Here is a 16,511-nt window from a genome sequence, read left to right as displayed (position 1 = left end):
AAGAAGAGGTACGTAATGTATGTTGTCTGCAGACAACATAGTTTTGATTGAGACCCGCAGTAGCGTCGACACAAAGATAAAACTTTGGAGGGATGCTCTAGATCTAAAGGTTTTAAAATTAGCCGGATGAAGATAAAGTGTATAGAATGCAAGTTTAGTAATAATAGGAGCCTAGACGAGAAAGCAGTTTAGTTTGACGACTAAGAAATACCAAACAAGAGAGCAATTTTGATATCTTGGGTCGATAATCCAGGAAAATAGAGACATTGAGTAAGATGTCGCATATAGAATTAGAACTGAGTGGGCAAAGCAGAGATATAAAATTAGAGTTTTATGTGATCACCGTAGACCAATGACGCTAAGGGGAAGTTCTACAGAACAACTGTGAGACCAACTTTGCTTTATAGGGCAAAATGTTGGGCGATCAAGGGATAGAATTCGAAATGATGTTGAGATAATGAATGTAGATGAGACGAGGATGTTGAGATTGATGAGTGGCAATACAACAATGGATAAAATTCGAAATGAATACATTAGGGAGACCCTAGATGTGGCTCCAATAGGCAATAAGATGAGAGAAATAGACTTAGGTGGGCTGGCCATGTGCAACATAGACCCAGTTACAGAACCTGTTACAAGGTGCGAGTTGGTTCACGTGGAAGGCTAAAAAATGCCAAGTGGTAGGCCAAAAGGACATGGTTGGAAGTAGTGAGAGAAGAAATGTGGATTTATTGCCTCAATGACGGTATGGTTTTTGATAGAGCAGAATGGCGGACGAGGATTTGTATAGCCGACCCCAAATCATTGGAAAAGGCTCTCATGATGATGGTGAAACAGGATTATGTGAAAAACATTAAATTTCTTGCAAACATACAATCTTTATATGGCTTGGGTAATTCAGTTTGCCAAGTAATAAAACACCAGCAATTATAGAAATGTTTTAGAGAACAAACAATTGAGATTTGCAGGTACAAAGCATGTGAAAAATCACATAAACATGGAATACAACCGAAAGGCTTCACAATAAATGCACCATGTTCACCTAACCACAATGATATGTTTCAAAGAGATGCAATAAAAATGGGGGCAGCAAACTGCAAAGCAACATAATATAACTATCGAATGATTATGCAAGATTTTTCAGAAAAAAAATCATTTACAAAACTAATGGAAACTATCAAGTCCTCATTAAGTAAAGAGTACCTAGGATAACCATGAGGATTCATAATCAAGTCGGGGCAAATCCCACGTTCAGAAAATGGAAGGTCTTCTTGCTGTACGATGGTACCACAAACACCTTTCTGCCCATGCCTGCTACTGAATTTATCACCCACCTAATAGCCAATAATGAGAAAGCGTATTAGTTTTGTAAAGTTTGGAAACATTTAATTGGTTTCCATATAATCAAAGCTGAAACTAAATTTTGCTAAGGTACTGTATTTGGAGCTTACCTCAGGCCTTCGGGTATGACGAAAGAGAAATTTGATGCATATGTTTTCGTTGTTATCTGACATTAGTAACACCTTATCAACAATAGCTGTTTCCCCTTTTGGGCCTTTGTAGGTTACAGGTGTGTTCTTATATTGACTGCAATTCAGAAGCCACATGATTTAGTTCACATGGAAACATATGTAATAAAGAGATTTCATCATAAGTTAAAATGGAAACCAAAGCAAAAACATCATATACATGATATTTATACACAGACAGACATCCACTGTACATCTAAAAGACAAACAGTGGAAATGAATGCAGTTCCTCCAAGAATGCTTTTCACAACCATACTAGAGTCTATCCCCAATCTCCATCTGGAAACAGAGGGTTGACGCCTGCCTCTGTATTTGCACATAATTATGCATGTTATACTTCACAAATTAATTTAACTTGGTTAAGTAAATTCACCTGTCAGATAATTCCCTATTGGGAGTGGCAGTTGTATTTACAGGACTTTGCTTGTTTACATAAATGTCATTAGGTCCAATTATTTCACCAGGACAAGCAATTCCATCAGTATCTAGTATCTGCATCATGGACAGTCTTGCGTGAGTACTTCATAACAAAGAATAAAATCAGAAAATTTGAGAATTTGAGAACCATTTTAAGCATCAATAGATAACAAAGTGTCCAGTAATGAAAATGATACAGATACATACAACACCCATTAAAGGCATAATCACTTTTCACTGGCCTACCTTGTATACAATTTTTTTCTCTAGGATCAAGAAATACATGAAGAAAATAGTGTAACACATCAAGAATTTTCTAATGATAAACATTAAAGAAGGTTGGTTTGTTATGTGTCACTTTCACTGTAAATAAAAAGGATTGACCTTTGTTTCTTTCATCAATAATATCAACTAGGATCTCTCTTAAGTGGATGAAAAACACTTCAGTGATAAATCATCAAAAATATTAAATTCTGAAAAGAAACTAGCAACCTTGGTGTGACCAAATAGGAAATTACACCAAGTGATTCAGGTGACACTATGCATTGAACAATCAAATGCCAATGGGACCATTGCTCCCCACTGTGGTCTACCAGTGCTCCTTACTGTGGTCTGAGTCTAGAAAACTAGGGCTCTTATTACTGAACAGGAGGAGTACACAACACTTATTTTGAAGCTGCATTGACTATAGATTTTTTGCTATTTGCTTGGAGAAAATCCTACTTAAGGAGACTGCTTATGTGACTGGCTGTGAGCATGCTTACTGTTTTCATGTATTAAATACCATGTTGCATCAAAACACTTAGGCAACAATATGGTTATGATCCATTGATTTCTAGTCACAATATTCATGGCGAAGATAAATCTAAATCTAACATATCTGATCATAGTTTTGTGCATGCGAATGATAGTGGATCTCATTTCATGAGATTTGGAGATTGCAGAAAGGATGAAGAGGCTATGATCCTTAATCCTGCACCTCGGGATGGAACTGGTATTAAACGTGTTTCTCGTGATTTAGTTTCAAAGGTAGATTCTGGTGCTACCTATCGTGTGGTATCTGGGTCTGGTTAAGCGGAGATGCCTGCGAAGGATAATAATATGCAGGAAGAAAATGGTGCTGCCTTTCATGTGGTATCTACCTTTGGCAGTGACATCATTTCTGGTTGTTCTTTGATGCCTGCGAAGGACAATATCTCTTTTTGCATTGATTTATAGAATGCTTCTTCTGTGCATTCTAGTACGTGCTTCGGTGTGTCTCCCTGCTGGTATTGTTTTATCAAAAAAAGGATGGCTTACTTGCTAGCCATGGTAATGTGCAAGCTAAAGTTATGGGTCACAATCTTTTGGGTTGTGTTTCTAGTTCCACAGAAGATGGTCGTGAAGCTGCCCACATTGGGAACGTTTTGGGTGTTCGAAGTTCTGCCCCATGCAATGTTATTGATCACGCTATTGACTCTGGTGGGGTTGCAAATGATGTTGAGTATGGTCACCGTCTCAGTTATGTTATTCGTGATGGTTATGGGTTGCCTGCACCTACGGTTGTGGGTGAGCATGCAGATCAGCCAGCTCGTTCTCCCTTTGGGGATATTCCTCGGTCCATAAATTCTGGTCTTGATGGTACTGCTCAAATTATCATGAACCGAGAGACAATGATTGAAAATCTTCGTACGGGCCCTGGCTCGAGATCTACTACTGTTGATCTTGATGGGGTCGTCAGGAGTCCTGTAAGGGAGGTCTTTCCACCCTTGGTGGTTCGCTCAGAGCATACTATATATGGGAATATAGGAAGTCAACCTATTGTTGGTTCCGGCAAAGGCAAGGAGATGGATGTTACACCTTGGAAAAAGAAAATTTGGTGGTAAGAATGACCTAGGATCTACTTCAGGTTTTCATAGTGAAGGTATCGTAAGGGAGGAAATTCCATCCTTGGTTTCAAAGAACAAGAATGGAAGCTTAGCTAACAGCTGTTGGGACTCGAGTAGGTCCTCAAACATGTTATTTGATGCCAAAGGTGTTCAAAATGGAGTGTTTTACTTTGAGGAGATGGATACTTTACCCACTGAAATTATTAATGGTAAAAAAATTATCAAAATTGAAAAGAAGTTGATAGACTCATGTCGGAGTAGGTGGGAAAACTGCTTATTGGGTACTTCTTGGGCCGCTGACCCGATTGGAATTATCTGAAAGAGATGTTGAGGAAAATGTGGAGGCTTGAGCATGATGTTGAAGTATTCTCCGCTGATGGGGGGGTTCTTGATTTTTCGATTCCGTTCTAGGAAGGAGATGGAGGTTGCCAGTACGAAGGGACCATGTTATATCAACAGAAAATGTTTGGTGCTTCAAGAATGGAATCCATCAGTTCAATCCTCATGGAATCCATCAGTTCAACCCTCTAGGCATACTCGCCAAGCTGTGTCAATTTGGATCAAATTGCCAAGGTTGCCAATGATGTATTGGGAACCGAACATTCTGTTTTGTATTGCCTCTAGTGTTGGAAAGCCCATCTTCATGAACAAATCAATAAAATTAAGATCAAGGGCTGAGCCAAGGGTGTGTTTTGCATTGGTCTTGACTGAAGTTTGGCTGGACATGTATGGGAAGGATTATAGGCAAGAGATAGTTTATAAGTTCATACCCTCGATCTGCTCTAAATGTCGGAGGGTGGGCCATAAGGCTGAATTATGTTGAGCAAATTTAAGTGCAAAGGCTAGTGCAACAATTGTTCTTAATGGTGGTACTTCTGTTAAGTTACCCTCAAGGGAAGAGCGTTGGAACGTAGTCAAAGGGAGACAATAGTTAGTATATAAACAGAGGGTGAAGGAAAAGCATTAATGGTTTTCTAACCCTTCCCAATGTGCCAAGGGAGAATAATGTGCTGATTATCGACCACACTGTTAGTTCTCACGCTACGAATAGTGTGGACTCGAAGGATATCATTTCTAATGCTTTTGAAATTCTAGCCAATGTCCAAGAGGATAACCATGTGTCTCTTATTGAGAAGGCAATTAGCTCTTATGAAAAAACTACAATCGACACTTAGCTTAACTCTGACAGCCACAAAAAGGCCTTCAGAACCTACCTCACTGAAAAACAACTAACGCTGTAAGGCCACAGTGTTAGGAATTTACGGCACGCTTCTTACTACGCACTTGTCAACCCTGATGCTCAATGCTCAATGCGAGTCCAGTCCTCCAACAGAGGAAAGAGGCAAGCGGTTCAAGCTCCAGCCAAAAAGAATCCTCTGAGGCGGGCTGACTTCGGATATTTGTATTGGACCAAAGGTTCGTTCTATCCACGAGAAAGATGAAGCTCGAGAAAGACTTGCCATCGCTCCGCTAGAGCTGCTTAAGAGGCGTATCACTAAGGCTTAGGCTTACTCGAGGTGTATGGTCCAGTGAAAGAAAAGAAAAGGGAGGACGAGGAGAAGTTTCCGAGTAGAAGTGCCGATCGACCAAATCGAAGTGACGAAAGGAGAGAAAGGTGCAAGGAACGAAGTCGAAGTTTATATAGGAACAGAGACTTTTCCTGCGACGAAAGGCAGGACGAGAAAAGCGTTGAGTGAGCTTTAGAGGCCGGATCAAACCAAAGCCCTCAAACCCTTATTTAGGCTTGTAAGTCAGTTTCAAGTAGCTCACTTATAATCCTATGGGTGATTCTGATGTGCAATAGGATTATGAGGTTACAATTATGACTAATGTCAATAATATTGGTGTGCCTGGTGATGTCAAGGATCTGTCGCCAGTGACTGAGTGTTTCGTCACCAACTGAGGATGGTGAATACTCGCTCTTGCCACAGAATGCAGTTCTGAACTGTGAAGTTTCGTTGATGACTATGGACAGCCAAGCTGATGTAAACAATGCTACCCACTCTATGATCACAAATGTTGATATCATTACGATTATGGTGATTGATAAAGCAATTGTTATACCTACAGTCATGCATTCCTTAGTCCATGGCCATGATCAAAAGGAATGTGAGAACAGTCTCAAGCAGTTAACATCACTACTGACGTAGAGAAAGATGGGGAGGAGTATGATGTTGAGGGAAGTTTGGATCCCTTGTTTATGGAGGATCCGAGAATCTGTGGTAATGGCAAGGGTGTGACTGAGCCACAGGGGGACACGTTAGAGGATGACATGGGGAATATTGTTGGTTGTCACAATCCCAAGCAGCAAGTCGAAGTAAGTCATAGCAAATCTCTGGAAAAGGAAGTCGATAAGGTGGAAGGTTCTAGTAAGCGATTGCAGGATCATGCTGAAAAGTGAGAAGCTTCCTCAAGCTCGAACTAGATCGCAATTGAGAGCCTCTTTGGCAGCTATAGGTGACAAGAAGGGGAATTCTATTAGCTTTAAGCGATACGAAATGATTAATTCTAAGAGCTACAGGTGACAAAAAGGAGTTACCTGATAGGGTTCAATGTGCTCCAACAACTTCTGAAGGTAAGGTTTCCCTTACCCAACGACCAAACCTCTAATGTTATTTATTTCAATTGCAGCTTAGAATGTTAAGGGTCTTCAAGGCCGGGGTAGAATATCAGATATTGGGGTTTTAAAAGGACAACATAATCTTGGTCTTCTTTTCCTATTGGCAACTAAGCTTCTTGTGGAGTTGAGCCGTATTTGGTCTAAAAAGTTGGGCTTTTATAATAGCTTTATTGCTAATGAGATCAATGGTAGATCCAGAATTTTAATGATATGGAAACCTTTAATTTACTTAATCAAAATGTAAGGTCCGAGACTTTTCTGGTCGTTGATCCTATTTACATTTTGAATTGTTTCCCATTAATGCTTATCTCAGTTTTCTTTTTGATTTGTTGTATAACCGCTGTCTAGTGTTTTGAGAGGTTCTGTGTTATTATAGCGATCGTGAGCTTTCTGACGGTACAAAAATCGCTCAAATCCGAGCAATCGTCAGAAAGATATGATTTATACCCCAAATTGTTTTTCGTGTGCATCCCCATGCTGCGTGCATGCATCCCCATGCTTGCACACATGCTTATGTGCGTGAATCCCCATGAAAACTCACCCATCCCAATGCACATGATTACATCATGCATGCCCCCCACACAAAGATTACACACGTGCATGCTCTCTCCTCTCACATGCTCTCTCTTTCATGCATGCCTTCTCTCTCTGCATGCAAGATCATTTGAGTGCCATGTGGCAGATGCATGCTTCTACCCCTATCATTGTGTTCCTCATGCATGCCTTCTCTCTCCTCATGCATAATCACTTGAATGCCATGTGACACATGCATGCTTCCACCTCCATTATTGTGTTCCTCAAGCATGTCTTCTCTCTCCTCATGTATGATCACATGAGTGTCATGTGGCACACGCATGCTTCCATCCCCCATCCACTCATAAATTTGGTTTTCTCTCTCCCTCCTCACCTCTTCACTCCCTCACTTTCCCCTCTTTCCGCCCTTGTTCTTCTTCTACCTTAGCCTTAAAACCCTCCTAGCCCATCAACCCCCACTAAGCCTTAAACCTATGAAGCTTGAACCCAATCCACTTGAAGCTTGGCAACCAAAGTGAAGTTTGTAGAACATTTCATCTTGGAGATTTCGATTAGAGTAGGTAAGCATTTTAGTCTCCATGGTTTCATGCTTATGTTAATGCATGTTTTTTACCTAATTAAAATGTGAAATTCAAGTATGTGTGAGTGTAGGTGCATGCCAACTAAAATTCTGTTACAGTGTATTCTTATTTTCAGAATTGTGGTCCCTGTTTGAGAGATTGTTAGGATACCTTAAACCTTGGCTTAGACCATGAATTTTTGGTGGATCAGTATTATATTGAATATATTTCCACATGGAAAAGACCCCTTTATAATATCTCATTTAATTTAACAGCTATTAACTATTTGCTGAAGCATGCCAGATCTGTGAAATGAAATTACATGGATTTACTAGGTCTTAGTGTGAAGCTTTTAACTGACCAAACTGTAGTAGAATGAGGTCAAACCACTTTAAAATTTTAAATAGATTAGTCTTGTTTAAAACTGGTTTTGGACTCATGATAAAATTCCTTATGGTTTGAAAGTTATGGTCATTTTTCAAGTAGGGTGTCAACTTGGATTTTCTGCTGTGCAGAACAGAAATTTCATCTGAGAACATGAAATAGTTTGACAAACTTTAGACCAATATTTGGGGTTACTTCCTATATGAAAGTTGTCTTTAAATGAGTCTAGATTGTCAAAAAATTGATTGCAGGGTTAAATGATCTTTAAATTCAATGATATGCCCTTAAAGGTGGACAATGTTCATCCCAAAAAGTCAGAAATATAACATAGTGATGTCTATTGCATTGATAAATAACATGACATTGACATGATGATGTCTCTTTAATTCATACTTATTTGATATCTTATAGTTTCCTCTCTAGTTTCAATTGAAATGTCTACACCTTAAGTTTCCAAAGATTGAGAACCAAAACCACAAACCCTTAGGAGAAGCAACAGAATTTGAAGACTACCTGAGTTCTTCATTTATCTAAGGGAACACTATGAAAGAGTTGGGGAAGAACCTGACGATGAGCCTTCAACCTATAAATCTAGTCCTAAAAGAACCCAATGGGAAAAAGCCATGAATGAAGAATACCTCTTCATTATCCAAAACCAGGTTTGGGAATGCCTCTATCTCATAACCAAAAGTCTATAGGATGCAAGTGGGTGTTCAGGAAAACATTGAATTCTGTAGGAAAACTGCAGAAATACAAAGCCAAACTTGTAGCCAAAGGGTTCACCCAAAAGGAAGGGATAGACTACAATTGAACTTTGTTTGCAATTGTTAAATTTAGATCCATTAGAATCTTGATTGTCATAGCTGTCCATTTTGACTTTGAGCTCCACCAAATAGATGTAAACACTTTGAATGGGGAGTTTGGGGAGGAAATTTACATGCAACAACCTGAGGGTTCATAGAGAAAGCAAAAGAGGACTTGGTATGCAGATTTAGAAAATCGTTTAATAGCCTTAAATTGGCTTCACAACAATGGCACATAAAATACCAAAAGACATTGTCTAGAGCAGGATTTGTCTCTAGCCAGGAGGATTACTACATCTATGACAAGGCAAGTGGGAGTGATGTGGCTTTTATATCATTACATGTGGATGATAAGTTGATTGTCAATAGCTTGATGGCTCTAATTAAGGATACTAAGGATTTCCTTTCGCAACAGTTCGATATGGACTTAGGGGAAGCATCATATGTATTGCGCATAAAGATAAAAAGAAATAAACAAAATTGAACCATTCAACTTTCTCAAGCCACCTATTGCAAAAAAGTGTTGGAAAAGTTTGAGATGGACAAATGTACACCCATATCTACTACCTCTATAAATAAGAAGACCAAATTAAGCCTGCAAATGTTCCCAACTAAAGAGTATGAGAAGAAAGCCATGGAAAGAATGCCCTAGCGCAACGCAATAGGGTCACTCATGTATGCAATGTCAGGTACGAGACCCGACTTGTCATTTCCCACGAGTGTGATTATCTACTTCCAATGCAATCCTAGATTGGAACATTGGAAGGCAGTTAAGAGAGTACTCAAATATATGAGAGGGACTGCGGATTATGCACTCACATATGGAGGGGGAACGAACATAGTCATACAGGGCTACTAAGATGCTGACTATCAACGAGACCCTGATAACGTCAAGTCGACACTTGCGTAAGTCTTCATACTAGCTGGTAAGGCGGTTTCTTGGATGTCCAAGAAACAAGATGTGGTGGCACTATCCACTATGGAATATGAGTACGTGGCGTGTTGTCAAGCAGCCAAAGATGCTACATGGATAAATAAGTTTCTCAATCAGCTTATGTTTGAGCCTGTAAGATGCCTGTGTGTGAGAATCTTCTATAACAACCAATCAACAATATGTGTATCTAAAGAGCCACACTTCCACAAGAAGTCCAAGCACATCAAGCCAACATATTTTTATGTTCGGAACAAAGTCCAACTTGGAGAGATAGAGATCACAGATATCCCCACAAAGGCAATGATTAGGGACCCCTTAACTAAGGGGTTAGTGGTGAATGTGTTCACCAAACATGTACATGGGATGAAGAGAGACTGTAAAGCCTTCAAAGGCCAAGTGGGCGACATTGGGTTTTTGTGCTCATTTAAAGTGTAGTCCTGCTTGGACTGTAGGGCATTGAAGATATATATGAATTATTGATTCCAGTGGGAGTGTAGTCCAGCTTGGACTACAGGGTATTGATAATGCCTTAGATGCACATGAGTTTTGACTGGTTATGACTCAAGGTGATGTCCAAAACCCTTAGTTTTGGGCATCGTATAAGCACAACCGATAAGGGCTATCCCTAGATAAGGTCGGAGATGTGCCCAAGATAGTTGGCCAAGAAATATAGATTTAACCCATGTGTGTGATGGATAGCTTGAGAGGACAAAGGCCCAAATCCTCACAATTACCATCACACACCATGTACACTAAATAGCCGTCTAGGAAGCGACCTTTTGGATGTGCGGAAGAGAAGATTCCCTGCAACACTAGACTATGTTGGAAGGACCTATGGAGCATACTGTTAAAATGGGCCCTGGGCTTGTCCTCAGGGAGGGACCTAAAATCCATGATCTAGGATCCCACTTATTGGCTGACTTTGATGATCCAATCATGACTCCTTATGACGGGTTGTGAGTCATGGGATCGGTTGGGTCAATTTGAGAAGGTGCGGTGAGATGCAGTCTCTAAAGAGGAAGGAGTCCTCAGTATATTTGTCATAATTTTCACTCTTGGGATCCAATTCCCATCAAATCTCTTTTGATATGTTTAAATAAGTCTTAATTATTTTATAAATAACTAAAATAAATTTTTAGACCTCTTTGGGTATTTTATTTTAATAGAAAATGATTTTTATAGAGGGAAAAGTCAATTTTATGGATTTATTCAGGATTTATTTTAATCAGAGACAAAAATAGAACATTTGGAGGTTTTGTAAATTTTTTAATATCTAGAAATTAATATTCATATATTTGGGGCCCAATGGGGTTCAATGCGCCCACCAAAGTGTGGGGCGTGGGGCCCACATGGACACCACATGGGTGGTGAGCCCCACCCCATGCAAACTTTACTTATTTTTTCATGTGCCTTCTAAGGCATGTGTTGATTTGAAGTTTTGGAAACTTAAGATGTAGAGATTTGAATTGAAACTAGATAGGAAAGTGTAAGATATCAAATAAGAATGAATTAAATACTTTATCTACAAAGTATTTGATGGGAATGGAGTTTTGAAAACTAAGGGATAAGGTTCCACATCATTCTTTTAATCATGATGGCTGATTCATATACCCTTAGTGGGCAGGTAGAGAGAGACTGAATCTACCCCCAGTATTTGAGGCATTGAAAGTATGTGTTTTGAGAGTGTGAACTCTTGGGGAGGCAGTGTTTTAAAATGCGGCCGCATCACTGCATCATGCGGGATGTGCTGGCATCCGTATTAGAAATTGGCGCATATGCACTTCTAACCTATGCGGCCGCATATGCGCCGCATCGTAGCCGCATCTCGCATCTGACTGCATCGCACTGCATCGCATCGCATCTGAATTTGTTTTCGGTTTGCCCCTCGAGGAGGGCAAAAATGGTCTTTTTGACCATCCAAAAATGGGGAAAACTGTTTGGGGGCTATTAAACCCCCTAAACGATGATTTCCAGCCACTTTTGTGGCTTTTTTTGCATCAAATCAAGACTAAAAACTTTTGGCAGAAATTTATTTTTCATTCAAATCTTCTATTTGGCGGTTCTTTGTTACAAGAGAGAGGTGGCCAAGTTCACCCCCGAAGGGCTGGACTGGAAAAATACAGCCTGTGAATTATATACTAAGGTCCCCCCTTAGAGAGGGGTTTACATGAAGCTTTCCAAAAATACAAAAAATGGAGGCCCAAGTGAAGCCAGGTGAAGTGCTATAGAAGCACGCTGTGCCAGAGATCTAATGCAAAAAAGGAGACGATCCCGCCATGATCTTGTGGTTGCCTATTAGCTCCTTCTTTCGGCAAACTGTCCGCGAAGTCGTTGGACGTCCTCCACGTATGCCGCCATAAGACGTCCATATCCCTGCAAAGATGATCAATTTCATCGAATGTAGAGGTTAGGTACCATGGCCGAGTGGAGGCTCTACTAGCCCACAAGATGACATTCTTTGAATCTCCTTTTATGATAAGGTGGAAACCCCACGAGGAATCAAACTTTTTCAGTCCTTGAAGGAGGGCCAAGGTTTCAGCAATGTGTGCTTCCATAGTGCCAAGATGCTCTGAGTAAGAAAGATATACATTGCCTAGGTGGTCTCTGAAAACCCCCCCTGCTCCCGCCGCACCAGGATTCCCTAAGGAGCACCCATCAAAATTAAGTTTGATGGTTCCTGGCAAGGGTGGTAGCCAGAGTTTGGATCTTTGTGGCTGTCGCGGACAGTGGAGGAGAATATTCTTCCATTGAGGGATGAGCTGAGTCCTTTGGATCCCCGAGAAGGTCTTGTGATTTGAGGCCCCAAAAGTGACCAAGGATAAGACCTTGTACAGAACAGTTGCAACCTGTAGTTTAGCACCTCGGAAGATACGGTTGTTTCTTTCCACCCAAATGGTCCACAGGACTGTAGCTACTGTTGCCTTCCAGAGGGCTATGCCAGCCTTTGGCCAAGGGGAGTGGATCTCATAGGTGATGAGCACTTTTATCATGGGTGGAGTGACCCATTCGATACCAAAAAGTTGCAAAATGTTCCCCCAAAGTTCAAAAGAGATATCACAGTGAAGAAAGAGGTGAGGGTTTGACTCCTCATCTTTTAGGCATAAAACACATCTGTTAGGTATGGGAATCCCTTTCTTTTGGAGGTTATCCACAGTAAGGGCTTTGTGAGAGAAAGCAAGCCAGCTGAAAATTTTGACCTTGTGAGGAGCGATAGTGGACCATACTTTCGAGACTGCCGAGATGGGATTGGACCGGAAAGTGGGGGGCTGCACTAAGGGTTTTGTAAAAAGAGGCCACCGAGAAAACTCCCGAAGGAGTAGGTGTCTAAAGCAAGATGTGTCTCCCTTGGTTAGGAATGAAGTGGGAGTGCAGGCCAAACGAGAGAATTTGGAAGGTGATAAACTCCTCATCTATTAAGTTTCTTCGAAAAGAAGGATTCCATACTCTACGATCTCCTGTTTGAATCAATTCATCAGCCACTGTAGCTTCTTGATTGATAGCCAAGGAGTAGAGATCAGGGAAAGCCTCCCTTAGTGGAGTGGTGCCTAGCCATAAATCAGACCAGAAACTCACCCTAGTGCCCTCTCTCAAATGGAATCTAACTAATTTTTTGAAGAAAGGCAGGAATGAGGAGAAGGATTTCCAAGCTCCTGAGGAATTGTGACAGTAGAACCTATCTGGTACCCAAGCTCCTTCCGGTATCCTATATTTGTTTCATAAACCCTAAGCCCACAATGAATCAGGCTGGGATGCCAGTCGCCACCACCACTTGCCGAAGAGGCCAAGTTATGCTTTATGAGTACCCTGATACCTAGACCTCCCTTAGTTTTAGGAAGGCAGATGTTGTCCCAAGCTACCAGATGGAACTTAGTCTTCTGAGCCTGCCTTGACCATAAGAAAATATGCATGAGCTGGCCCAAGCGTTTGGCCACTTGAGCAGGCATATGAAAGAGCGACATTAAGTAGACTGAAGAGTTTGAAAGAGTAGCTTTTATCAGAGTCGACCTGCCTGCCATAGAAAGGAGGTGACCTTTCCATCCAGCCAAGCGTCTGTCCACCCTATCAATGACTTGGGACCATTAATCTTTTTTGGGTTTGCCTAGTCCAAGGGGAAGACCTAAATAGGTTGCAAGTAGGTCCTCCCTTTACATTCCCAAGAGGGAATAAGCCCTCTAATCTCAGCATTTGAAATTGCAACCCCCATCATTTTTTATTTTTCCATGTTGACTTTGAAGCCAGTTGCATTTTGAAAGCATTTAAGGAAGAGATTCAAGGTATCCACTTCCCTAAGGGAGGCATCTAAGAACACCAGAGTGTCGTCAGCATATTGCAGATGAGACATCATAGGGCCATGTCTACTGCTCCTGAAGCCGGAGAGAAGACCGGCCTGAAAACCCGGGAGAGAGAACGACTGAAAACTTCAGCTGTGATAGCAAACAGGAAAGGAGAGAGAGGGTCTCTTCCTCTTCCCATACTGCTTTCATCAAAGAAAGACAAATTATTGATGGAGCATTAGTGGCCCACGAGTGCATTCACTCTCGTCAACTTGAGAAAAAACCTAGCCTTATCTTCAAAATTGATCGGGAGAAAGCTAACGACCATGTTGATTGGTCCATTTTAGCAGAGACTATGGTCAAAATGGGCTTCCAAAATCGCTGGAAGAAGTGGATGAGAGGTTGCTACTCTCATCTACATTTCTCGGTCCTGATTAATGGGACCCCAAAAGGTTTCTTTTCTTCTTCGAGGGGTCTTCGGTCGAAGGAATGACCTATTGAAGTCTGGTTGCTAGGACTTTGGCTAGAATTTTGTAGGAGTTTAACAGGCTGATGGGGCAAAAGTCCTTGATTTCCTTTGCTCCTTCCATTAGGAACAAGAACAAGGAAAGTTGCTTTAATAGCTTTATGCAAGGTTCCCCTGTGAAAGAATTCATCGAAGAAGAGTTTAAAATCAGGGGCAAAGATATCTCAAAAGGCCTTAAAAGGTGCAATTGGGAAACCATCAGGGCCAGGGGCTTTATCTTTGGGTATGGCATCAACTGCTATTAAAATCTCTTCCTCAGTGAAAGGTCTTTCTAACCACAAAGCCCTTTCAGCCAAGAGACTCAAGAAATCAAGGGAAGACATCCTGCGCCTAGGGCCAAGGGGAGCAGAGTAAAGAGATTGAAAGTAGTCTACTATGGCGAGTTCAATATCAGAAGGTAGGGTAAGATGGCTGTAGTTATGTTTGATCATCGATATAGAGTTGTCCCTCCTACGACAATTAGCTATCCGATGAAAGAAAACAGTGTTTAGGTCCACTGCTTTTAGCCACTTGATTCTTGATCTCTGATACCAAAAGATCTCTTCTTTCTTGAGAGTGGAGAGATACTCTTAACTTTGTCTTATTCCTGCGATCAATTTCAGTATCGATCAGAGTCTATCCTATTCGAGATGGTCTAGAGCTTGGATGGTATTGAGCTGCAAGGTTTTCAGAAGAGGGAAGTTACTAGGGATAGACCTACTCCAAGACTTAAGCGAGGCTTTGAGCATTTGGATTTTTTTCTGCAAGATAAAACCTGCTCTTTCAGTGACCTGAGCGAAATAAGAGGTCCACCAATTCCGGAGGAGGGAGTGAAGAGAGATCTCTTGCAGCCAGAGGAGTTCAAATCTGAAAGGTCTTGGTCCCCTCCTGACTGCTAGGGTGTCTAGCAGAATGGGACAATGGTCCGAAGTGGGTTTAGGTTGGGCCAAAGCTAAAGATCTAGAGAAATGCTCTTCTCAATTCATAGAGGGAAGAAACCTATCGAGTTTAGAGATGGTGGGGTTGGTTGTGTGGTTGGACCAAGTAAAATTACAACCTTGTAGGGGAACATCGAAAAGCTCGTTTCGACCAACAAATTTGAAAAATCCCTCATACCTTTGGAGATAGAAGAAGAGGTGTTTCTCTCATGGGACCATCTGGTGATGTTAAAATCCCCTCCTAGGCACCAGATGGGATGAGGTAGTGCGCAACTAAATCCAGTTCTGACCAGAGCCTAGGTCTACGGGAAGGAGAGTTGGGCCCATAGACCGCAATGAATTTCCATGGTATACCGTCAGAGATACAGGTTAGAAGGACCGTAACAGAGAATTCCCCGATAAAGGAAGACTTGAGAGAAAAGTCAGAGGGGTTCCAAATTACCTAAATGCCTCCAGAGGCCCCATTCGATGCTACAGAGACCCACTGGCTGGGTTTTCTACCCCAGACCTGACAAATGAGTTGGAGGTCAGGATTAGGTAGTTTAGTTTCGAAGAGGGCAAGAATCGCAAGGGAGTGTTTTGAAGTGAGATCCTTGACCGCTTCCTGCTTGGATTGATATCCTAGGCCTCTAACATTCCAAACCAAAAGCTTCATTTATTAAGACTACAAAGGGGAAAGAAGGCCAATTTGGGAGACCTCCGTACTGCGTTTGGGTTTGAAATCAAAGGAAGACAATCTGTAGGCTGACCCTCAAAAGGAATAAAAGAAAACATATTACATAATTCTCTCTGACCTCTGAAATTCACCTGCATCCTACTATGGATGTCAGCTGTTAAGAACTTGTGGGCCGGTCTTTCTAGTCTGTCGTATGCAAAACCCATAACGTTATACATGTTGCGTATACTAGCCTTGACCCTGATAGACCCATCCCCGTCGACCGCCTCTGACTCTAAGGTAGGCAGAGGGGGAGAGATGGGGTTTGTTCTGACAGCTATGATTATCCCAACCCCGTCGACCACCTCTGTCTCTACTTGTGGCAGAGGAGGAAAGATGAGAGTTGCACTAGCAATCCTGTTATTCCCATCCTCGTCGACCACCTCTGTCTCAGTTAGAGGGGGAGAGATGGGAGGTGTCGCTGCTACAC

General features: G+C 41.5%; 1 protein-coding gene across 23 annotated transcripts in view; it reads right to left on the bottom strand.

Moving 5' to 3' along the window:
* NRPC2 (nuclear RNA polymerase C2) overlaps nucleotides 1-16,511 on the bottom strand; it is a 129,323-nt gene that overhangs the window by 20,349 nt on the left and 92,463 nt on the right. For all 23 annotated transcript variants that reach the window (XR_016058113.1, XR_002281942.2, XR_016058109.1 and 20 more), the window contains 3 exons: nucleotides 1,903-2,021; nucleotides 1,452-1,587; nucleotides 1,204-1,334 (listed from right to left, as the gene is read on the bottom strand). Coding sequence is in view for 17 of the 23 variants with exons in the window: in XM_088870297.1 (XP_088726423.1) it covers nucleotides 1,204-1,334; nucleotides 1,452-1,587; nucleotides 1,903-2,021 (386 nt within the window). In the remaining 6 variants the exon portion in view is untranslated. The remainder of the gene's footprint in view (nucleotides 1-1,203; nucleotides 1,335-1,451; nucleotides 1,588-1,902; nucleotides 2,022-16,511) is intronic.

The sequence above is a fragment of the Amborella trichopoda genome, chromosome 6 (genome assembly GCF_054954075.1).
Source record: "Amborella trichopoda isolate Santa Cruz 75 chromosome 6, AtrichopodaSantaCruz75HAP2 v2.0, whole genome shotgun sequence".
Taxonomy (NCBI): Eukaryota; Viridiplantae; Streptophyta; class Magnoliopsida; order Amborellales; family Amborellaceae; genus Amborella; species Amborella trichopoda.
This window is presented reverse-complemented; position numbering and strand designations above follow the sequence as displayed.